Raw genomic sequence first — 25,334 nt, forward strand, 5'->3', positions numbered from 1 at the left:
TGAGCAGTAAATATTCTTAAGTGAATGAATGGATGAGTTGAATTAAATGGAACCACCGTCAATATTTTACGTACTCATACTTTTACTGTTTGTCGTTTTGATTAAGCTGTAGTTTTTAATGAGTTTAACGGTCAGTCTTTTTTTCCTCTCAACTAGCCATGTACACCTTCATGTGATTAGCCAGGATTTTGATTCTCCTTGCCTTAAGAATAAAAAGCATTGGAATTCTTTCAATACAGAATACTTCCTTGAATCACAAGGTAAACAGTGTTCTTTGGTTTTCACATTTGTTTCATTTTCTCAGTTGTTTTTATACTTGATTCATTTGTTTTTCCTTAAATAATAACTTGGCTTCAAAAACCCATGTGCAACTTTGTGTAGCTTATACAGAGAGCCCCATGAAAATAAATTGGATTACTTGAATTGTAGTAGGATTGCCGCTCTGCTGTGAGTAGCCTTCTTGGGGGAGTAGGAATGCTGTTATATTAGGGTCAGAAAAGATTGTTTATTGTAACTGGGGGACTTAAAAATTGTCCTGAGAATTTTTGGAGTTCATGGGTATGAAAGCTCTGAACACTTACTTGTTTCTTCTGCCATTGGCTGGGAGAGGCTTGGAAGCTGCCTTCTGTCAAGAATGGTTACTTAACAGGGGAAGGCTGTGTATATGTAGAAGGAAGCCCTTCCTGGTGTGCATACTGTGGAACTTCAGTGTGCTGGGATGTTAACAACAATAGCTACCATTGATTAAGGGCTACCAGGGGTAAAGCCCTGTGATGTCTTTGACGTAGTAACATGGATTGCTTAGAGAGTATCCTGAAGGAATGTAATCATCTGAAAAATAAGTTGCTGAGATTTAGAATCTGACCAAGCCCCTTTCCCACAACAGTGAACTTAACCTCAACTGTACTGGCTTTGAAGATAACCTGGCATATTTGTAGTCAGATTTTCCTTTTATTTGGTATCTTGGCTTTCCAGAGTAGCTGGGCTCTGAACTTTTTTTTCTTGCCTGCAGCTGTGATTGAGATGGTACAGGAGGCTGGCAGAGTGACTGTGCGAGATGGAATGTCTGAGCTCTTGCAGCTTCCTCTCCGTTGTCATGAGTGCCAGCAGCTGCTGCCTTCCATTCCTCAGCTGAAAGAGCATCTCAGGAAGCACTGGCCGTAGTGATTATGCGGAGCCTGAACTTCTGCAGCAGGTGTGGCTGATTAAGAGCAAATTCCTGATATCTGTTCCAGATTGCGTGTGAACTTTTATTTCTTGAATTAAAACATGCAGTTTTTAAATTTTTAGAAAATATCTCTACAAAGCTTGTTCTGTTCCTGAGTGGGCACAATGTGGGGGTGACTGGAAATAGTTTAGAAATTAGGAATTTGGGTTTCTCATGGATATGTTCTCTGGTGAGGGTGCCTGGGACAGGCTGGATCCACCATCGCCGGGAGCCACGTCACCTCTGACTAATGGGAGCAAAATCACGTTCAGATCAAATGCAGGATATGGAAGTAGATGGCTGCTTATTTATTTCTGTTCCTTACATTTATCCTCCCTCCCTGGAGATAGCTGGTACCTTTTCATCAGAGCAGCCAGAGTGTTCTCTTGTTTATCCTGAAGGCACTGATTGGTCTTGTTCTCTGATTTTAATCTGGTCGGTAATAGTCTATCTCTTCCCCTCCTTCATAGGAAGACTTAGGTTCTTCTGTCTCTTCATTCCTTTCTATCCAAAACCATCCAAATCCTCCCTTTTCAAGAAGTCTGCCTCGTCAGTTCTCCTTCACTCTGAGCAAACAGGCTAGGTGAGGGGGTGGAGGGATGGAGTTTTCTTCTTATACCAGGAGTTCCTGGCTGGTAAAGAAATACTCAGCCACATGTTCATTGTGGTTTAGCTGTCAGTTCTTCTTGGTGGCCTGAATCTGTTGTCTGAAAATAAAGTTCATTTGTTTGGGGCATCTCCCTTAGGTAATTGAAAACTATCAGGAGTTCAGCTAATAGTCACAAAGTCAGCTCCGATGCACAAAAAGTAGCTGTTGAATGAAAAAGTTGCAGAGAACCCCATCACTTCACTTTTCCCTCAGAATAAATTTGGATGGAACAGTTGGATTAAGCTGGTTTTTGGATAACATCAGAACTAAAGGCTAAGGGAGATCTAAAACACTGTTTTGATCAATTGTTGATCTGTTTGGGGATGTGACTTTCTTTGCTATTGAGTTAAAAAAAAAAAAAAAAAGAACATCCTTAACTGTATCTTCTCTCTGAAGAGAGAAAACTTCAATCCACAGAGACCACATTTGATCTCAGTGTCTTTCACAAATAAACAAGATGCCATAGTGGTTTTTTGGTGAGCGTGGGTATAGTCATGATTAGTAGTAATTAATGCTTATAGCAGCTAACACTTGTTTAACTCTTGTGTTCTGGTATTATGCTAAATACTTTATTCAGATGGTCTCATTTACTTCTCACTGTATGTAACTCTGTGGGGTAAGCACTATTGTTAGACCCCTTTAAAAGATGAAGATCTAAGAACCTATAAGAGGTCCTGCGCTCCAAAGTTGGTCTTGGTTCTGGTGCACTGAACTCATTATTTTCCCTCTCAGCCGAATAGTAAAATGCAGTACTATCAGGGGTCATAGACCTGCAGGGGCCGTGGCCCTGTGTTGTCCAAATTTTCCACAGTTTTCGTTGATTTCTCTGAGGCTGGTCAATTCCTTTAAAGCCCCTTTTGTCCAACTTCTTTTTTTTTTTAATCTCTCTCTGCTGTTCCTTCTGCATTACAGGAATGTAGTCCTTACCTTGTCAGCCCAGCTTATCCATAGTTCCTTCTGTCTGGCTCAACCCTGGACCTTTGAGCCTGCCCAATTGGCTGCTTCCTCTTCTTCAGTGCTTGCAGTAAGCAAGTAATGCCGTGGCCCATGGGGTTCTCCTTCAGCCCAGCTGTGGAGGGGATGTGGCTTCAGGTGTCATCAGGTATTAGGCATTGTAACTCTTTTCAAAATCATGGGATTGTTGGTTAAGAACAGACTCTGGATTCAGACTTGGATCCCAGTCCTGTCTGTGGTACTCAGATCTGAGGAATCTTAGGCAAGTTACTTATACTTTCTGAACTTCAGGGTTATAAGTGTTAAATAAAATAATCCGTGTAAAAGATTTAGCATAGTACCTGACACAGAGAAGGGCTCAATAAGTGGTAACTAGAAGTCCCTACTTTTATTTTGGTGGGGGCAGTGGTGGGGATTGGGAAGGAAGGTTCGCTTGATGTATCCACGTTTCCACATCTGGTGCCTTGGAATCCCTAGAAACTCTGTTTCTAAAGGTATACTACATGGACTCCAGGGATCAGAATTACTAATTTCCTTTTAAAAGATGTAAATACCTAAGTTCTACCCAGAACTATTGAATCACAATCCCCTGTGCCTAGCAGTCTGCATTATATAGCAAACATTCAGGGTGATCTTTATTCATACTAAAGTTTGAGAACCACAGTGTAAATGAGCCCTTAGCTTCAAAGCACATGATATTTCTGAATCTGCTAGATTAGGACTCATACTTCGTTTTCTGGTTGGCTTTCTAGGCCAATTGTGGGCTTTCCTTCCCTCTGCAGGGTCAGTGTTATTTCAGGATCCAGGAAGACCTTGGGCATTAGATGAGGGAGGGTGACTGGCTGTAGTGACCATCCTTCCCTTTCTGCAGGGGTTGGAAGGACTGCTTCTGTCCCCAGGCTCTTAGGAGCCAGTTGAGCTGATGACTGCTCTTCAGTGGCTCCCATCCTCTCTTCTCATCCAGAGGCTTGGCTTGGGACCCTAAAGAATGCAGCCTGCCTTAGGCTCAGAGCATATTTGTTTTCCATTTTCTGGGTTTGTCTCTGATATCCAGGTACTAAAAGTCCCTCCACAGACCAGACTATACTTGGGATGGCCATTAAGAGTCTCTGTGGGTTCGGGGACACTTCCTGGAATGTGGCATCTGGCAGTTTATCTTACTCATTGGATGTGGCTAGATATCAGAGCTTCAGGGCTCATTTGTGACAGAGTTGGCCTGTCTCTCTCTGTCCCAGTAACCCCAACTTGAAGACTTCATCAGATCTCTTCTGTAGACTAGATTACAGAAAATATGATGAAAGCCATGAAGCCTACTCCCCAGAATAAGGTATATATACACATTTTATATACATTAATAGGGAGTTTATAAAGTCCCTAAATTGCTTTCATAGACTCTGTACGGGTCTGTGGATGCACCTTAGGAACCTCTGCTCTGGAGAAAAGGGTCATCAGCATGCTTCTGGGATGTCAGAAGGTGTCTGGGATCACCATGGACGAGGGGCGAGACCACTTCCAGGGTGTTTCTGGGATGCTCTCCTTTGGTCTCAGTGCTCCTCCCTCAGTCCTTTGGTACACTCACAACCTGGGGGCCTCTGGCTGGAGATGGAACTCGGGCCCGGGAACTGCTGGCTCCAGTTTAGCCTCCACACTCAGGCAGGAGTCTTGGGAAACGGGGAAATCCTCTGATCTGAGGGGTTTGGGAACCTTGGCTGACAGACTCATCATAAGCTATCTAAAAGGCATTAAATATGCTTTATCAGAATGAATGTGTAGGGGGAAACAGTACTGATCATCTGCACAAATAGGTCAGCTGCATCATGACCGTATCACAAGACAGTGGGAGTGGCAGTATTTCTTGTGTACAGTCTGTTAATGTTACAAACTGTACTGAAGACCCAGTACAGCTTGTAGCAGCTTGTACCGCCAAACTAATGCAGAGATTTTAGAGGCCCCAGCCAGTGCACTTGAGAATTACAGAACAGTTAACTAAACTTCAGATTATGTGCTCAGTGAACTTAAAAAAAAAAAAAGATATTGCAAAAGCATTCAATTTAATTTTCCACCTAATCAATGTTATACAGTTCAATATATCAGTGTTAAAATCAGGATGAGGATACTTGATAAGAAACTACAACCAAAGAGACTATCACAGACAGTATAGTATGTGAGATATAATGAAGGAAAATTTGGAAGTGAGGTAACCACCTCTAAATTCTTTGTTTAGCCAGGCTACTCAGTGAGCTTGAATAATAATAGCTCTTTTAGAACAGGTGTAAATAATGACTTGGAGGGGCCAGAAAAAGGATGTGAAATATTGAGGTATATGGACCCCATGCCACCCCCTCCACTAGGTGGGCTATTACTGACAATACTAGAAAAAAAATTACTTTCTTTGCCTATGTTATATAGGAATTTTATCATTTATCATTGCATTAAAAGTTAGTGGAGTCTTCTCAAAGTACATGGCAAACTGGCATGAAAAAAATTGACAAAAAACATGTAAGTCACATTTATGATGCCAGATCGTAATATTTTCTCCATTAGGGAGAAATTTTCTCCACTATCTTCTTTTATCTTGGCTCCGTCATAGCCAGGCAAGGCAGCAGTTTTATCAAAATAAAGCAGTTGAATATGGATGGATACTTTAAACTCTTGTCAAGAAGGCACTTTTATAACTGAGTTCTTCTGTTGCTGTAAGAGAACATAGGTAGATGTGACCGTCAGAGCTGAACTGCAACTGGAAACTGAGCAAGTGAGTGCCTTATATGAGGGCGTGAAGAACAGACCTTCAGCAGATCTTAAGTCAGGGCTGGAGGGAAAGACTCTCAAAGTCCATTAGGCAGACTCTGAAATGGAGTAATTTAGTATTTATATCTTAATCTGTTAACTTTTTTTTTTTTAAGCAAACAAACTACCACTAAGGAATGAACTTTGGGTTTTAGAGGCTGACTCAGAGAGGGGCTGGTAGGTGAGTATTATGTAAGCGATTGTCAAATGACTCATCAATCAGTGACATCCTCAAATGCGTGAGAGTCACCCTTTTGGCAGCTGCTTTCTACCTCGACCTCAGGGAAGGAAACAGCCTGGACATGGGGCAGTGGGAAAGGAGTTCTAGGATTCTGGGCCACTTTCTACCCAATTCCTTTTGCTTGTTCCATTTTGCAAGTTTATTTTGAGACCATCTATTTCAACTTTGTCATTTTTTTAGGAGGCAGCTGGGACTTGGAGGTTTAAGGGGCTCATTTAGCAATTTAAACCAGATCTTTTCTTGTACTGAAGTCATCTTCTTAACTCTTCCCAGTTGCTTGCAAGGTACTGACATCTTATTTGTAAGATTCGAATCTTCAGACTCCAGTTGGTTAGATTCTATTGTTCAGTCCCCAGGGCCTCCTTTTTTTTCCTAAGACCAAAATTGGCAGATGAGTGTTCTAGAACACAAAAGATTCTTTACATCCATGCCTTCACCTGTAAAGTAAGTTTTTAAAGATGTCTTCGTCTGCCCCACTTAATGCTGATTGTGGACCCATGTGGAGAGCAAAAGGCATAGCCGAATCTAGGGATTTAAATGACATCATTAGAGCATTTCCTTTCCATCTCTTAGTTCTGCTTTCCTGTGTTGACTCGCTCCAGGGATGGGGGTGGGGAGGACAAAAATAGCCACATGCCTCAGAGAAAGGGCAATCCTTTTCCTTGACATTGCTGCCAAAGTGTAGAAAGGGCTCTGACTCTTTCTGCTTAGGTCACATACTCATCTCTGGACTAGTCACTGTGTTTCTTAGGAGGATGACATACTCTGGCCATCGTGAGCAACAGGACCATCTTGAGGTGTGAGGGGAGGAGGATCACAGGACTGATGGCCTCACTAGAATTACTTGGAACATGGAAGAGCAATTTGCAAAATAGTAGATATTTAGCACTCACATGGACCATATGGATCATCCCAACCACTGGAAGCTCTCTTGACCCCACCCTGATGTTATTGGGATCTGAGCCTAAAAAGGAGGCAAACAGTCATGGGTTTCTGGCAGCTACAAGTTGAAAGTTGACACAACCCACAGCTCCCGCCCCAGACCTGTACTGTTTGCCTTGATTGGAGGAAAAACTATCATATTCAAACTGAATAGTTACTATGCAAGGACCTTTTGCAGAAACTTCTCCAGAAGCTGTAGGATGTACTCCTATCATGCTGGCTGGAGTTGCCAGGGTCCTGAGACAGCTCCATGTCCTGGCTCACTAGGAGATCACCAGCCTCTGCTGCTCTTTCGTTGGCTGCATTCTGGGGTAGGAGGCCAGGGCCAGGGCAGAGGAAGGGGCTTTGGGAGTTGCCTGAGAAGCCAGATGAGAGCTAGTTTCTTATCTACTACTGATAGTATTTCTGCTGTCACAAGTATTCTCAAGGTTGTGAATACCTAGAGAATTGTCCAGTGACTGGGGATTGGAAAACGATTACTTTTGCTTTTAAGAACCCATAAAGAGGAAAATGTTCATGACAGAACAAGGGGAGGAAGTAGGTCAAATACTAAAATGGGATCCCTCTAGCTTGTCAGGCATTAGAGAAGAGACCTAAGATTTTGTAGAGAGGCCCCAATAGGCACACCTGTCTGAATACCCCACCTAAGAAACTATTAATATATGTCTCATATGAATGAGGAAAGGCACCTTATTCAGGCAGAAGCTTTTACCCACACTCACCCCTGAGGCTGAGGCTCACATGTGCAGCCTTACAGGGTGGGGACCCTGCTTCTCACCAGACCATGAGGTTCTCTAGGACGGAAGCTGTTTCTTTGATTCTCCATCATGTGCCCAGTAAAATTTAGTGTACCTAGAATGTAATAGGATCCCAATAAAACTTTGTTGAATGAGTGAAACCTTGTGTCATACCTTGAAAGCTTTATAGGAAACAACTCTTTCTTGCAGCGGGATTTACGTGTCAAATGTGTGGTCTGGTGCGGCTGCATCTGGCTTTTGGAAACATTGTGATAAATGTCCTGCTGCTGTTGTCTATGATCATACATCTCTCATGTATCAGAATTAGTGGAACATAAACATGTTAATATTTTCCCACATGATGCTCCAGGTTATCAATCTGCTAACAAACAGGGTGATTAGGGCTGCTGAGGTTTTCCTTACCTTTTCTATGAAGGCTCTATTTTTAGAGGGATTGCTATCTTTGGCCACCAGATGGCAGCCTTTGAACATTAAATTCTTAATTTATCCTTTATTCCAGAGCTTTTTTGGGGAAGTTTTATGTAATTCTTCTATGTTTCAGGATCAGTGTTTTAAAATAAAATAGAAGGGTTTTTAAAATAAGGCCCTATGTATGTTTAACTGATCTCCTAATTAGGATAGAAGTTTGACAGAAAGCCAGGGTGTAGATAAGAATACAAAACATACACGATTGATAGGGGAGGCCATTTGATCTGGAGGTTAAATAGACTCTAAAATTGGCTAGTGCCAGGGTTGAGGTCTGATTCTGGCACTAAGAAGGTGAGGGTCTTGGACATATCAAGTGTATGGTAGGCATTGGAAATATGCTAGCTGGCTCATTCCCTCCCATTTCTTAAGGTGACCCCAAGCTTAGTAACTTTTGTTCCAGTCACAGGCAGACCTAGAAGTAGCACTAGGAACTGCTTCTCCTGGGTATGTCTTTGAAAAGTGGCATAATTTTTACATTGACATAATTGTTATTTCTCTGTTGGCTCAATATTAGAGGAAGCACCGTCAAAGCGAGATAAATGATCCACAGAGAAGATAAAGGGCTGTGCGTGCATTTTTCATGGGCCAGCTTCCCCCAAAGCCTCTTACCGATAAAAGAACCCAGCTTCACCTCTGTCCTCCAGCTGTTTCAGTGCTTCTGTCATCTAAGCAGGCAGAACAAGCACCTCAACCTCAAGTATTACAGGATATTAGAGCTGAAAAGAACTTTACAAACCAGTGCTGCTAATGTTTTGAAGGAGTCACAGATTCTGAGAATTTGGTGAGAGCTGTGGACCCTCTTCCCATATATACGTTTCCATACAGATGAATCATCTATGGATTTCCTAGGGCAGATGTTCTTAGCTGGTATACGCTCATGTGTGTGTATATCCCTTAGACCCTGATTATTTTGAAACATCTGGTAGAGCATTTCTCCAGACCACATATAGAAATTCACCCTGCTACCAGTGCGAGAACATCTAATGCCCCTGTGTCATGGAGGCAGACAAATGTATAATCTCTTGCCTTGAGAAGGTGTTAAAATTCTTTAATCTAGTAGCCTCTGTGTGTCCCACTGAGTTGTCTGGGACACTGAAGTAGTTGTTTTTAACACCAGTGACAAAGTTATGTCTTTATTAAACATCAAGAGTGCGTATATTCCCAAACTCATGCTGGGAGAAAATATACTAAAATGTTAATTTGTAGTCTTTGGATAGTAAGAAGTTGGGTAACTTAAATTTTATTATGTTGTGCATATTTCTAATTAGCTGCAGTAAGTATGTATTTGGGAATGTGAGAAAAAAATTTTATTTAAAAAGAAGTAATGTTACAAGGGAATGAAATCAACATTCAGTTATTTATACTTAATAGCCAGTAAAGCCAAAAATGGCTAATAGTTTTAACAAGTCACATCAGTTCTCCAGCCCGCTGTAGAGGAGAAAGACACCCTGCAAGGCTAAATTCCAGGCCTTGAACAGGTTCCCTTGGGCCTGAGGATGACACAAATGAAGGTGATTCATGTCCTAGATCTGATTTCCCTACCACTAGATCTAGAAAAGTAGATTTTCTCTGCCCCCAATCTTGATCACGCTCTTTCACAGAGATACCAACTGCATTTTGTTCAAAACTGTTGTCCATAGCAACTTCCTGTTTGTATTTACAAATGTCTTTCAGCAGCCATTGAAGTTCCATGATTTCTCTTGTGTGTTATGTTGATATGGCATCTTATATTAAGTTTGCAAGTATTGAACCATCCTTGAGTTCTGGGAATCAACCCTCTTGGTTTCCGAGGGCTAGTCTCTCAAGCGTTGACTTGAGCTCCAGGAAACATTTTTTAAAACTTTTTTTTTTGATTGAAGTATAGTTGGTTTACAGTGTTGTGTCAGTTTCTGGTGTACAGCATAATGTTTCAGTCATACATATACATTCACATACTTGTTTTCATATTCTTTTTCATTATAGGTTATTACAAGATTTTATTGAATATAGTTCCCTGTGTTATGCAGTATAAACTTGTTTACCAGGAAACATTTTTGATGAGGTGGGGATGGGAGATAAGGTTTATAGATTAGCTCATGTGTGAGTGCTTTGTGGCCTGAAACCCAGACTTCAGACATAAAATATCAGGAGAAGAGGAGGAGCAAATGGGACCTGAAAATCAGGAGGAGAAGGGTCAGGATTTTGGCTTTGGATATCCTTTGTGTTAGAGAATTTAAGTAAGGTGAGAAGTGAAGAGGCAATAAAAAGAAGTCAGAGAAGCTAACCCAATTTACATAATGAAAAGGGAGAAAGAGAGGAGAAAGAAGATACAGGAAGTGAACATTTGGTGAAGACTTTGAAACATCTGGGAAGTGGGAGCTTTCAAGTGGTCAAGGGGTCTGGAGAGGAGGGAGGAGATTTTGGAGAAGGTTACTCTCCCTGATGTGACCTGAATCCCCTTTAATCATTTTTGAGAGATGCAAAAAAGATTATACACATCATCTTTTTTGGGGGGAAATTTTGATTTCTGTTGTTTCTGCTCCATTTCTCATATCTTGCATTTTGTGTTTCTTCTTTTTTCTTGATTATGTTTGCTGAATACTTATAAAGTGTTAATTTTTGGAAAAGTAGTTCTTGCATTTGTTAGTTACTTTCATGGATTTATAATCCTTTTGTTTTTGCCTTTATTTCTTTTTTTATTATTTTTTCTAAATTGAGTCACATACTGAGTTTATATACTTTAGTATTAAAATATCTTTTTTTATTAATAATTGAACCTTTAAAATCATGAGAATATTTATTACTATGAATTGATTGCTGGTTTGGACCTGAGATTTATGGAGACTACCTTGGCTGTTGTTAACAAGGAAATACTTAATCTGATTTTAAGACCTGGACCATGGGGTTTCCTCATGTCCATCAGAGAATGCATACGTTCAAAATGCTAAATGGAAGTGGTGTGTTTATCCCTAGGATAAGGCTCTATTCCTTGTACATGTCACACATGTTTTTTCTTCCTCTTTTCTTGTAAATGAGTAGTTATACTTGAGTGCTCTCATCTCCTTTCTCCTTACTTGCATCACAACAATGAAACCAAAACCATGTGACCTAGGCAAGGATCTGCCGTTAGTCTTTTATACTTTGGTATGAATTTAAATTTCAGTGTTATCTCTTTCAGATAGGAACTTGCATTTCAGTTCTATTTGTACAACAAAAAAATTTGTCCTCAGTTAAAGGATTTTTAATTTTAATGTAGTACAACTCATCCCTTGCCCCTGCCCCACCCAAACTCATTGTTGCCTAGATTTTCTCCCATGTTATCCTCTTGGAGTTGTATAGTTTTGTATCTCACATTTAGATCTATGATCCATTTTGATTCATTTTTGTGACAAGAGTAAGGTCTGTGTCTAGATCTTTTTTTTTTTTTGCATATGAATTATTTAAAGGATTAGTTAAAGGATTTAAAGCAGTGCCTGATGGGAAAATTTTTAGTATGAAGTAAGCATCTCTTTCTTCCCCTCCTGCTGTCCCACTTCCCTGATAATGAGAAACTATGATTAGAGAGAAGAATTTCAAGGGAAAACAATGCAATTGCTACCAGAAAGTCATGTAAATTAGGGAGACTAGAGTGTGAGACATCCACTCCTCCTTCAGCTGTTTGTTTTTCTGCCTCTGACAGCTGGTGGGGATGGGTTTATGGAAGCTTCTGCCTTCTTTGGGCTCAGTGTGCAAAAAGCATTTCCAGCTCCAGCATAACCATCAGCAGGGGCCTGCCCACCTCCTGCTTGTGCCTGGCTGCCGGTTCACAGGTGCCACAGAATGGAAGCAGTGTTCAGAAAACCATGCATTTTTCTACATAACACAATCCCAAACTTACTTCAAGATTTGGGGGAAATTGAGCAAGGGCAGCTACCACTGATGTTAGTTGTAAAAAGTCAGTCCTTTGTAGAAGACATGATTGAATTGTCACAATTTGGAAAGAAGTTGTCATGGTGTGTGATCTGCCCAGAGGCACTCACCAAAACACTGCAAAACCCTCCAGGAATCTTTTCATCTTTTTGGAACTCCAGTTTGCCAGGCTGACCTGCTGAGCGTAGTGTTCTTTCTGTAAAGGCAGATCTTGTTTTCCAGTTCCTGGTGGTGGGAGGAACACCAGAGTGGTGTCCCCTCTTTGAGAAAAGAGATGGGAACTCGTTTGTGAAAGGGAGATGGGCATAGGGAGTGTTAGGTGTGTGGGTGAGCAGTGAGGTCAGGGGGGTCTCTGGGGACAAAAGGAATTCTCATGCTGGGTTTACCATGAGATCTAGAAACTGGTTCCTTCAAGGTGAGATTTTCTTCCTCCTGCTGGGGCCTAGGAAGTACGGTCTGCTGGGTATAGAGGGAGGCATTAAATAAACAGTACCGAGGCTCCCTTTGTGACAGTCACTGACCTTGGCAGCAATGCCATAAGGTAGGTGGGCTTAGTTTCACTTTACTTGAGGAATTTACAACTCAAGGTGGTTCTTTCTCAGACCAGGGTAGGGGGTGGAGGATAGGAAATCAGAAGCTGGAGCTCTTCCCTCACGTCCAGGTACCTCCTCCCGTATCCACACAGAACATCTCCTTTAAGTTGGTTACTGAGCCTTGACTTTCAATCACAGTATGTTGGAAGGCAAGCTGAGAATGACCATAAGGTGAAGGCAGTGACTCTGAAGGCTGGGACATGTTATTTGGATAACCCTGCTTCTTCCCTCAGCCCTCTTCATAAAAGTATGTGCTTCCCAACTGAAAGTACAGCTGAAAAATGACTTACTCCAGTAAAACGTCTGCTGTCATTGAGCGAGGGGAGGTGGAAAGGTGGAGATCAGAGACCCAGCATGTCTGGATCTGTTTGGATCCGCCCTGCTCTGGCTGGCTTTTTGGAGCCTCAGTTTCCTTCGAGGTAAAATCAAGGGTTAAAACTGTAAGAAGTAAGTGAAATAAAGTATCTAAAGTGCTGGACACAGGGCTTGGCACTTTGGGTTTTAATTTACATTCCTTCCCCACAGCAGCGAAGTGGAATACACTGGCCTGCCTGGGAGAAAGTACCAGGCAGATGTGGACTGCACCCCTCCAGGAGGGGGCAGAGGTGGGTGGGAGGGGGAAGGGGCCAGGGGCTGTGGCTCCAGCTCCTGTGAAGCTCTTGCCCGCCTTTTACCTCCCTTCTCTTCTTGTGGAGTTGGGCTGAGAGAGTTGAGCCAGGTCTCTGTGCTGAGTTGGGGGCAGGAGCTGCAGGAGCCGCCCTGGGATCCTCATCGTGAGAGCGCTCCTAGGGCTCTGTGGCATCCTTGGGTGTCAGAGGCTGCCCATAGGGGCTTGAGCCATAGGAGGTGAAGAAGAGAGATGGTGACCCCTGGAAGGAGTCCTGGGTTCCAGATGGCTAGGGATAGAGGAGGGTAAGCCCCAGGCCCTTCCCCAGGAGCCCACTGGAGACTTTGAGGCACCCTCATGAGAAGTTTGTGCTGGGGACTAGTTGGGCTGGTTGGAGGGTGGTAGTGATGGTGGTCGTGGTGGTCTGAGGACACCCCTGGGGCTTGAAGTCATGGAAGGCTCAGAGAGACCGTCTCAGAGAGCAGGAGCTGCTTGCTCGTCACAGGGACCTGAGCCTGGCAAGATCTGGACAACAAAGACTTCGCCTGCTGGCTGCTGCTCCACCTGGATGGATGAGGGCATCGTGCTGGACTGCGGGGGTGAGTGCAGCTCCCTAGTGACCCGCTGGGGCTGTGCTTGGACACCCAGACATGGGGCTGTGAGGAAAGTTCCCGTAATATCCTTGGGGCTCTAGGGCTGCCCGTCTAAAAGTGATTTTAATATCACCTCTTGGAGAAATACGTGTACCTATCCTCAATGGCCAGTATTGATTTTTCTTAGTCTCTCATGTTAACCCAAAGGACCCACATCCTGGATGACAACCCTAGAAGCTTTGAAGTCGCGGAGTTAAAATGCCAAGTCTATCACTTAGCAGCTGTGACACTGGCAAGTTGTTTAACTTCTCTGATTCTAGGATTTCTCCCCTGTGAAACAGGACACAGTACATCTACCTTGTAGGATTACTGTTAAATCATAAGGGTAAAGCACTCGGTAGATGGTCAGTAAATAACTATGGTGATTATGGCAAATAGCTGTTTTCAAAGGAAATTTTCTTGTGGAATTGGTCTAATCTATTCAATGGAATTCTTGTTTCTGATGTGAAGAATGACAAAACATGCTAGTTCTCTCTGCCCTCCTGCCCTTTCCATCTCCCCTCCCTCAGTGGCAGCAGGCGTAAGATTTATTTTAGTAGATGCCAAATGTGCCTTAGGACCAAATAGCATTCTTGACAAAACAAATTACTTTTAGTTCAAAACAATTTTGAGAAAGGAAATAATTTAGCCCCTCCTCCAAACATAAGAGCTAGCAGTGGTAGTTTCTATATTAATTAATAAACTATTATTATTATTATTATTTTACTATAGAAGGATTTATTGAATATGTTAACATCATGAACCAGAAAATAATTTGGGGGAAAATAAATCCATGTATAAGTTGATCTGTTTTTTAGAAGCTAACACCACAAGATAAAGCACAGACTGGTGTCAAATCAATGAAAGATCAAATAATGTGGAGAAATGACAACCAAAAATAAGTATATGGCACAGTTAAGATATCTAAAAATATTTTATTTGGTTTTCACGTATTAAAATGTTTTACATTAAAAGAAAAAGAAAATTTCAAAAGAGATAACTTGTTTGAACTTTTCTCATGGTAAATTCAAATAGGTCTCAAGTCTCATTCAGATGGTTATCAACGTCAGTAAAGCAGCCTCTGTTCCTCTGAAATTGAACATGATTCACTTGATTCTACTTATCCTTCACTAGATGGCAACCCTAAGAAATGTGCAGCAGTTACCAACATGACTTTGTTATCTGGAGGGCACTGGGGCATGGAATTTCCAAGGATAGGAAGAACCCAATTTTAGTTTTCCAAATACTATACAGTGGAGATTTATGATACTGGAGAACTTCAGCTGAATCCCCTACTTTGAGTCATTCTTTCTTCCTTCCTATTAGTTACAGAATCTCCCTAATGTTCTAATAGTTCAGTGACTGTAAGAATATACATATGTTTTGGGCTTTTCATCTTGGTTCTCAAATAGTTTCGGGCATTTGTATCATAAACCTGCACTGTATAGTATTGAAACTATTATGTTTTAAAGTAGCAAAACACTTTAGATGACAGTTTAGGTGAATTCACTTCACAAAGGTTCGGAGCAACAGTAAACTTCAAGATTGAACTCCCAGTCCCTTGGCCAGGAGCAGATTAACATCCTAACTCAGTTGTTGTGCCTATAAGGAAAGTAAACATTTCGTATAATTGTAAACCTCTATCATTATCATAGTATCTACCCTCTGGGTCCTTCCCTCCTGTTTTCCGTGTGTTCTATCCCCACAAAACCTGTGAGGTTTTAAACCAGTGAGACTAATAGCGAAGATGGTCGACAGGGCATCCTCTCTCCTTCTGTGGCTCATTGCTTCCTGGATGGGGCTACTCTCTACACATGACGTAATTGTGTTTTTCACATTGTCCTCTCCTTTAAAATCCAAGGAGGAGTTATAAAAATGAAAAGCAACAGACCTTAAAGATGAACAATGCAGGCAGATACTTTGGACATTGTATTATAATTAAAAGTGTTTCTGAATTGCTTTTTAGTCTCTCATCACTGTATTCATATGGCTTCTGTTTCTGGAGAGAAAAACCTAATTTTTGTCTTTTTAACAGAATTACCTAATTACACAGTCATTTTCAGCCATACAAAAGCCCACATTAACAATGAGCCAAGGGAAATAATTATGACTCGCAGACTGGGAATAGATAAATGATCTGATATGTAGTTCTTGTACTTGAGGGATTTAATTTGACATTGACAGGAAAAGAATTTTTCTGAAGAAAAAAAAATCTTGTGACTTAATTCACAGTGTACTTAGCTATAGACAGTTCTATTGACAGAAATTGTTTAATGTTTTTTCTGATTCATTTGGTGCTTAACAAAGGATTTTAGCTCTTGCTTTTCAACTCGCTGTGTGATTCTTTCATCTTAATTTTTATTGACTGGTGAAATAAATAAAATAATTATAGTGAGAAATTTTAATATGTAGATATTAAAATTAGACATCTCCAGGAGGCAGATAATAAGTAAGGACATATAGGAACTGAACACTACAATAAGTAAATGTGTGTGTGTGTGCGTGCACACGTGCATATAAGCACCCAGGTGTGCACTCATGTATAGAGAAGAAGGACCCTCATATTTGAATAGAGAAGATATACTCCCCCCCATATGTTCATGGAACATTTAAACTATTTGATCCCATATCTGACCATAAAGAAAGCTTGATACAGCTTTGTGTTATTTCACTTTTTGCAACAATCATGTATTACTTTTATAATGCAAAAAAACCGCCAAAATAAAGACAAAATTTAAAAGTGTTTTTGCTCTATTTCTAATAATAGAACAATGTTTGGCACATATTAGGCACTCAGTAAATGTTGGCTGCATAAATAAGCAAATGGATTTTAACATTCGTTGAGTACCTACTATGTACTAAGGACTGGACATCAGGCATTGCCTTTTAGCTGTGTGGCCTAAAGCCATTTGAGTTAAATGGATTTTGGTATATCACAGAGCAAACCATGTGCCCTCAAGCATAACAGATAACAAGCCTGCAGTTACTCCTTTAGCCCATGACAAGGGGCTATACCTGTTCTCCAGCTGCATCGTAAGGGATTCTGCTAAAGTGGTTTATTTTAAATCTTTGATATACAAGTATACATTTCCCATACTTCAGGTAATAATTTACAGGGTGAGTGAGGTCTGATAAGGGTGTATGGAGTAGGGGAAGCTCTCTGACAGTAACATGCTGACTGCACTAGGTAACACTGATGTCGTCTCCAACTTTACCAAGAATAATTCTTCCATCTCCAGGCACACTAGCTCTGTTGTCTTTACTTATTATTGTTTTTTACTAGTTATCTGAAATAGGTTCTTTTTTCTTTCATTTAAAAATATTTCTTCCTTCTTTTCAAAATACTGGCTTAGTTGAAGGGTCTGAGTTTCTACTGTGCTTTATGACATAATTAATTTGTAATAGGCACACCCTCCAGAAGTACTGACACCATAACAAGCACTCATTCTCTGATATTTTCAATCAAGGAAAATGAAGTGGATTAAGCTATTTACTTGTTTTTTTATTAGGCATTTGCTTGCAGTTTGGAAATGTTTACTGCCCACAGGCAAAGTTAGCATCATTATTAAGGGTAGTACATTTTTCTACCCAATAAGGTCCATCTTCACTAATAGTAGGCAGAATAGTAGGGCACCTGTGTGTTTTTTTTTCTTTTTAAAAACTGTCAGTTATTTAAAATTTATTTTTATTTTTATTTATTTTTTTAATTCTTATTTTTTATTGAAGTGTAGTTTGATTTACAATGTTAAAACTGTCAATTATTGAGAGCTTGGTATGTCCTGGGCACTGAACAAAACTCCGTATTTTAATCCCTACAACAATCTTATGAGCTAGGTGTGATGAAGAAACCAAGGGTAAGTGAGATAAATAATAAAACCAATAACAGAAATTCTCTCTGGCTGCAAAGAGAATGCTTTTAACCACTGTGCTACACTTCTTGTCTGTTGTGTGGTCATATTCTGGAACTTGCCTTCTTTTAGAACACCTCCATCTGAGAAGACTCAAGTAAAACTAAGTATCTTGATCCCAGCCCTCAGCTTTTTCATAGCTTCATTTCCACTCTCTGTTTTTTTAGCATTGTCAAGATTTCCAGTCCCGTGCTCTTTCCACTTCCTCCCAGTTTAACAACCCCATCCTGGGCTTGCTTTCTTCTCCACGAACGTCATGTTTGATCACCTAAAATATTCTCCCACAGACACCCTCTTTTACTTTTATCCTACTGCTAATCCCCACTCTACTGTATCCTAACCCAGGATCAATGCCACAGTTTGCTTCCTCTACTCCTGTCTTCAGATTAGTTAATCAATGTTAGAAAAAAAATCAGTACGTCTTGCAATAAACCTTACAGATTGGCACCCCCACACATCTATGGCCTTGAACCCTTGCTGGGCTCTCAGCACTCCCCTTTCATTCTGTCAGTTGGCTGTTGTCAGGTTCCTCCTTCATTGTCTTCAACAACTATTCCATTTCAGTACCACTGTCCTTATGTTCTTACTTCCCTTACTCTTAACTGACTGTTTTCTGCTACCTCATCAAAAGACTGAGGCCAGTAAGTATTACCTTGCTCACTTTCTGTCCCCCTTACTGCCACTCGTCTACATGCATACAGTTCTTGACTTTCTTCCATAGGATAAGGGGGTCCCTCTTCCTGTTCAAATCCAACTTCTCACCTTGATCTCAGGTCCAAGACAGAAGCATCTGCACTTTGGGCAGTAAGATGGAGAGTCAAGGACCCATACCTAGTGGCTCTTAAGAAAATTCCTGGAAGCTCTTTCTTGACCCTTCTCTATACTTTCATGGTTAGAATTCAGTCACATGCCACAGGTGACTAAGCTTTAAGGGAGGTTGTGAATTATAAGCTTTTATTTTGTGTAACTAAATGCCCAATTAAATAATAAAATTTTATTATAGAAGCAGCACAGAATGAAAGTTAGAAATTTTAAATAATTTCTGCCAGTGTTCCTTTGTACACGGGAAAAATTGGATTGCTTCTCTTTTTGTTCTTGACATATTTGTTACTTATTTTGCAAATACTTTATAAATTTAGACCTTTAAATCTTTAAACTTTGTTTATGGTATCTCTCATCATACAGAGGTTTAAAATTATGAAGCCAAATTGGGCATTCTTTCTTTTTCCTTTATTGTTTCTGGATTTTATATTTTGCTTAATTAGGCCATCTTCATTCATACGTTCTTATATTTTCTTTTGGTACTTTCATACTTTTGTTTTTGACTTAAGGTCTTTATTATAACTGGCATTTTTTTTTTGTGGCATGATGTGAGGTAGGGATCCATCTTTATTTTTTCAATTTTTAGCTGAATACCCCAACTCCCTTATTAAACAAGCCTTTATTTCTTATTCACTTGAAATGCCACACTTATGGTGAGCTAAATCCTAACACACACAGGAGTCTGTCATGGACTCCCTTTTCTACTTCTGTTGAGCCATCTATTACTAAACTCATACCATAATTTTCATTAATATGATTTTGTAGAATTTAAAAATTCTTTTTCTTCTCCACTTTATCCCACTTTTCCTCCTTTCTTTTCCCTACTTCCACTTCAGCCAAGCTTGTAGGATATTCCTGTGAAGTTGAGGCAAACCAACATGAGTGTCCAGCTCTGTTTCTTTAATCACAGAATCTTTGTCCTTTCCCTACTCTTTACTCTCCCATTCTTTGCTGCCCAGTGTCACCCTTTCGAGGCCTTGCTGAGGTTGGAAGGATTGCAGCTTAGTTAAGGCTTGTTCTTTGTACTTCCTCTTTTTGATCCTTTGGACCCTGTGTATGTAGAATCTATTTCTTTTTATTACTGAATTTAACTTAACTTTCTCTCAGTTCTTTGAAGATGTGAAAACATTGTTGACCCCAGTATGTGTGGATTCACCTCTTTATTTCCTCTTTTATTTATTTTCTGTGAAGCTCATCTCTGAATTAATGAGACATGGAATCTCAGAATCATGTAGCACATTAATGGTGCTCAGTGGTCCCACATGGCCTTGGAAACAGTTTGCCTGAGCTTATTTTGTGTGCAGATAATGAAGTGCTGTTGTGTAGCTCAAAATGATGTGGAAAGGGTACACCTGTCCCTAGGGCTCTCCCTCCCTGGGCTGCGTGCATTACTTTGCTGTCATTCACCTTGGCTTTCCCTATGGTCATGGCTTGTCTGACTAGTGTTCTTCTTCAGCATTTTGTTGGCTCTTACACAGTTACTCTTCCAGATGAACTTTCTCTCCAACTTGTCTTATTTTATTTAGAAATCTCATTACTTTGATGGTTTTTAATTTATCATTTAATGAGAGGGATATTAACCATATTGGGTCATCAGAACAGATTCTGATGACAGGAACTGGGGCTCTTGTGGATATTATGAGTGTGTGTGTATGTGTATAGAATGATGGTGGTGGTGGTGGTGGGAGGTAAAACATGGAGGGCTTTTCTTAATAGTGTCATTTCAATAGAAATTTTAGAGGAAACAGTAAATTTACTTGGTTGGTCAGCTCTGATAAATTTTATGAGACAAAATCTGTATTTGAAAAGGAATCAAGGCCAAATACAGTTGTGTTACATTAAAATGTTGATATATTATAAAATCACTGAATGCACACTGAAAGGTTGCTATAGTAACAGTGATTTTCATGAAATGATTTTAGATACTAGGTTCTTGAGTGATCGCGTCCCTTGTTATTTGCTTCAAGGCGTCTTTAGTGCTCTCTCTCCTCTCTCTCGTCTCCTTGCAGGATTGAACAAAGGAACTAGACCTGTATCTGGTACAGTTCTTTGAATTCAATTATTTGACTTAAAATTTGAAATAAATTTTAACTCATTCAAGCAAAATATATATATAGGATCAAAGGATGGTTCAGAGTTGGAGGAAGTGTGCAAGAGGGATCTTTAGAGGGGTCAGGAATACAGGGCAACTCTGAGAATCTGGATAGCAGTAATCATGACATAGCCTCATCAGGACAACCAGAAGGACGAGTGAGCTCTTGCCATTTTCAGTTTTGTATTCTTGTGTTCAAGGCTCAAATTCTAGGAAGTTTCTGATCTGCCTGGTTTGAAAATAAAAACACACACACACACACACACACGCACACACACACACAAACACACTTGTTTTTCTTGTAGAAATGATTCTTACAGAGAGATTCTCATAGGAATTTGCAACCTCTTCAGATTATGAATCATAAGCCATAGGTAATAGACCATGGATGGTCATCTGTTTCAAGTGGAGAAACACATTGTGCCTGAACAGTTTCATTCCTCTGGGCAGGTTTCTTAAAACTTATCTTTCTCTGGGATTTTCTTTTATGCTCATGTAACTATATCTTCCTCTTGTCTTATCTTGTTTTTCTTCAATTCTGAGTTTTCAGCACTGAATTTCACTCATGAGGGTGTTCTGTTTTATTATGTTCTCTTCCAGACACCTCCACTGTGGCACCTCCTCCAGCCCTTCCTCCTTCATAGGCAATGTCTAGAATGCTACACATTTTTAGATCCAACTTTTCCTCCTTCCTCCTGTCCTATTTCCTTAGTGTCCTCCTTTTCAGACTGGCTAAGTATAAAAACAGAAATGTTACTATATTATTGGTTAATAGTGAATTCATGTTACTTTTGGGAGATTGTGTTATTGTTCCCAATTCTTCAGTCTTCCTTGTGTTCCCACCCTCTGCCATGTGATTCTGTGGTTCCTCTCTACATCAGATTTTGTGTGTGTGTGTGTGGGGGGGTAATTAGGTTTATTTGTTTATTTTTTTTTGATGGAGGTGCTGGGAATCAAACCCAGGACCTCATGCATGCTAGACAGATGACTGTGGTTCCTCTTGCTAGAAGTCATACAAATTTCTGTCCCACTGATGTTGGAACTGACCCTGTGATTTGCTTTGGTCATTGGAATGTTAGTGGACATGATGATAGCAGAGGTTTCAAATATACCCTTGGGTTTTGGCTTGCCCTCTTGTACTTCTGCATTGTCGTGAACATACCCTAGATTCTCCACTATTCCCAGAAGAAGGATGACTTGTGGAGCATAGCTGCCCCAACCAATGCACACACCCATGTCATGAAGCTGAACTGTCCCATCATATCTGCAGACTTATGAACATGAGAATAACTGCTTCTTGTTGCACACCTCTCGGTTTGGGGTCAATCTGTTAAGCAGCATTTTGGGGACAATAGTTAACTGATACATTACTTTTCTAGTGAATATATTTTCATTTAAACTGGAGTATTCTGGAGTTCATGCCTTAATCCTGGTGTGTGTTTTAATGAGTTTCATGCCAGGTAGTGAGAAATTCTGAGCAGAAGGTGTCTTGTGGGATCCAAGCGGCAAAAACCTTTTATGTGCATGTTGGTTTCACACGCTGCATGATCAGCCATTTTGTTAGAAAAGTGAAGTAGATTCTGGAAGCCTTTATGACACTGTGTACTTACCCAGAATTCTTTCCCAGCTGAGTGCGTTTCCATTGTGAGTCTAATATAGGTCACAGTGTGGCTCTGGTTAGCATATGCTTGCCAGGGCTTTGATGGGCTCTTGAAACTCTGCTTCATACGGTCTCCAGAAGATTTCCGGGCAGAAGTCTTCCAAGGGGAAAGTCATCAACTCTTTCTTGGAACTTGCCCTGTCTATGAGATTGACTCTGAGTGCAAAACTAGTTTGTCTATATTTTTCAGTCTATAAAAGTCAGTGTTTGTTAAGAATCCCTTTATTTGTGGCAGCAGGTAGTATGTAGAGGAGTGCTCATCTGTTATCCATGTCTTCCAGGAGCTTGTATTCTGAGAAGACAGCATGAATTTTATTTTGAAATTCATTTTATTGTTTTTTATGCTTACAAAAAAATCTGCTTCTTGTAACTCAAACACATAAATAAATGACATTGTAAAATAAAAGTTCTCGGTGATTCTACCCCTTAGAGAAAACAACTCCTGATTTCTTAAGACTTTTCCTATGTATATACAAACATATGCTTTTTTTCTTTTTTTCACAAAATGGGGTTGCACCACAAATGTCATTTTGCAGCTTGCTTTTTTCTACCTAAGAATATTTTGTAGACCTCTTTCCTTGTTGGTTGTTATTCTGGTTTTGTTATTTTTTATGATTTAATTTTCTTCACAGATAGAACTATTTCTAAAGTGATTCTCTTTGAGACATAATTTTGTTTTTTTTTCCCCCAGGATCATATCCTAGACCAACGTAATTGGGTTTTTTTTTATAGCTGCTGAAAGCAGTAAAAACTTGAGAGAAAAAAAAAATGGAAAGACATTGGAAAACCAAAGTCACTGGTAGCAAGTCCAGGTGATAGAAGTGCACAGTCTTTGTTCAGAAGTGAGTCTTAGTCTGAGCCAACTTTTTGCTTTTACTTCACACTCAATTTTTATACTTTTAGTATAAACCCTTAGTAGAAACAAGACATTAGAGGGGAAATGAACTGCCTGTGTGCTGGTAACAGCAGGAAGCGACTGGTGCCATTCTATTTGGAGGAAGGATTCAGAAAAGACATTTCAAAAGACCCCAGGATTTAAAAAAAGGATAGTGATCCAGAGCATTTTGGTATAGAGGGAAAGGATCAGTAATTCCTCAAGTGTTCCTGATGACAGTTGCTGGAAGAGAGCTGATGTTAGTCGTGAAGGTCCTGAGCCATAGGAAAAGTCTCATTATTGCTCTCTCTCGAAACAGGAAAATCGTTATGCATTTTGGGAAAAGTTTCATCAATACGTGCAAAATTAAAAAATTAAATGTTTAAAGGGCAAGCTGCAGTTATATGAAGAAGACAATCGGGCAAGTCTGTCTTTGTCTGTTGATAGTAAACCAAGTTGTCCTTTCTTTTAGTCAGAGTTGGGAAGCAACGTGAGCCCCTTTCTCGGGCTCCCTTGCAGTTAGGTTGGCTATGAGACTGAGTTGTATCCAGGGAGTGTGAGCAGAAGTGAAGGGCGCCTCATTCAGATCTGGCTCGTAAACAGCATCCTTCTCCATTTCCTCCCATCTGCTGTTGGGACATTGATGTTCAGGGCAACCTGAAAAGCTGTGTGTTGAAGATGGCAAGGGTCCCCATCAACCTGTTTTCTCTCCTTTCTCCTTATCCCAGGATGACTGGACTTTTAAATAAGCATTTTATTCAGCTATTGAGAAAATGGGTTTATCTTTACAGTGGCAAGCGTTACTTTCACTCATACAGAGTAACTTAGTCCTACCCCAGGAAACCTGGCAATCTGTGGAGACAGCCCAACTCCACTTGACTGTATTGTTTTGTGTGCAGTCTCATTACCACTAAAATATAGTGACAGATGGACCTGCTGGTGCCTTTTGACATAAGGTCTTCCCCATCGTCCAGTGACTGATGACTAGAATCCTGTGGGAAGCCTGGTTTCCTAGGTTTGGGCATCACTAAGTCACTGTTTTTAGTCTTGAATGAAGTCTCACTGGGTGGACTTTGGTTTTACAACTCTTGCACTGCCCTGGAAATAGTTTGATTCAAGTCTTCCTTTATGACTTACAGCATAGTTTTGTAATTTTTTTCAATCTATTTCTTAAGTTTATTCCTAGTGATTATTCTTTATATGTAAAGAGATCCTCTTGTATTGGGGTGCAGTTTACGTTTTTCACCACATTTTTGATCTATTGCTAATATAAAGGAAAGTTAGTAATTTGAGTAATTTGTTTCGTAACTAATAGTCTTATTAGTTCTAATTACTTCTGATTGATTTCTAAAGTTTTGTTAAAATGATCATTTTTAACTGCACATGTGAACACATACTTTCAATAATTGATTTCCTTCAACATGAGAGTTACACAGCCTTTTTTTTTTTTTCATTTTCTTTTTGAATAGAGATAACTGGGGATTGAACCCAGGATCTTGTGCAAGCTAAGCATTCCACTGAGCTATTTCCCTCTTGCTAAAGTTTTTTTTTGAATGGAGTCAGTGGGGATTGAACTCAGGACCTCGTGCATGCTGAGCACGCACTCTACCATTGAGCTATACCCTCTTAAAGTTTTTAGGTAGACTATCACATCTACCTAATTCTTTCTCTTTTCTGATAGTTATACTTGTTGCTTTTTATTGCCTTCATCCCACTCCCATTTGCCAAAATATTCAAGGCAATGTTAGATAATCGTTGTAATATTGGATATCCTTGTCTTCATTTTAAAACTTAACATTTGTAAGAGAATTGATTTCTCATTTTCTGTTTTTCTACTCAGGGGTATGTGAATTTTGTTAAATGACGGAAATAGTTCTCTAAATTTAATGCTCTGTAATGGATTACAGAGCTTGAAAATTATCTGTACCTTGAAAATGTGTTATTTTCAAATTATGTCAACTGTGCTGTTAGAAAACCAAATAAATCTCCTTTAGAAAGAAAGAAAATTAAAAGAACAGAAATATGATTTTTCCCCTTTAAGAACAGAAGTCAACTTAGCAGTAAAGTGCTTGTGAGTTAGATTTTAAAGGTTTAAGAAAAATCTCCAAGACAAATGCATTTGGCTTTGATTGAACTATTCTCCAGCTCCTGACATCCAAGGAGAAGATAAGAATTTTTCTAGTCCTAAAAAAATCCTGTTAGTTCCTTTCCTATAGCATACAATAAACTCTTTGTTTAACTATTGTCTATGG

General features: G+C 40.0%; 1 protein-coding gene across 10 annotated transcripts in view; it reads left to right on the plus strand.

The window, feature by feature from the left end:
* Positions 1-25,334, plus strand: part of APTX (aprataxin) — a 72,536-nt gene that overhangs the window by 31,710 nt on the left and 15,492 nt on the right. For 9 of the 10 annotated variants that reach the window (XM_072959255.1, XM_072959256.1, XM_031676649.2 and 6 more), the window contains 2 exons: positions 157-260; positions 1,013-1,262. The exons of the other annotated variant lie outside the window; for it this stretch is intronic. In XM_072959255.1, coding sequence (XP_072815356.1) covers positions 157-260; positions 1,013-1,164 — 256 coding nt within the window. In that variant the 3' untranslated portion in view covers positions 1,165-1,262. Of the gene's footprint in view, positions 1-156; positions 261-1,012; positions 1,263-25,334 lie in introns of those variants that run through there. 10 annotated transcript variants of the gene reach the window in all.

Source organism: Vicugna pacos, chromosome 4 (genome assembly GCF_048564905.1).
Source record: "Vicugna pacos chromosome 4, VicPac4, whole genome shotgun sequence".
Classification (NCBI taxonomy): Eukaryota; Metazoa; Chordata; class Mammalia; order Artiodactyla; family Camelidae; genus Vicugna; species Vicugna pacos.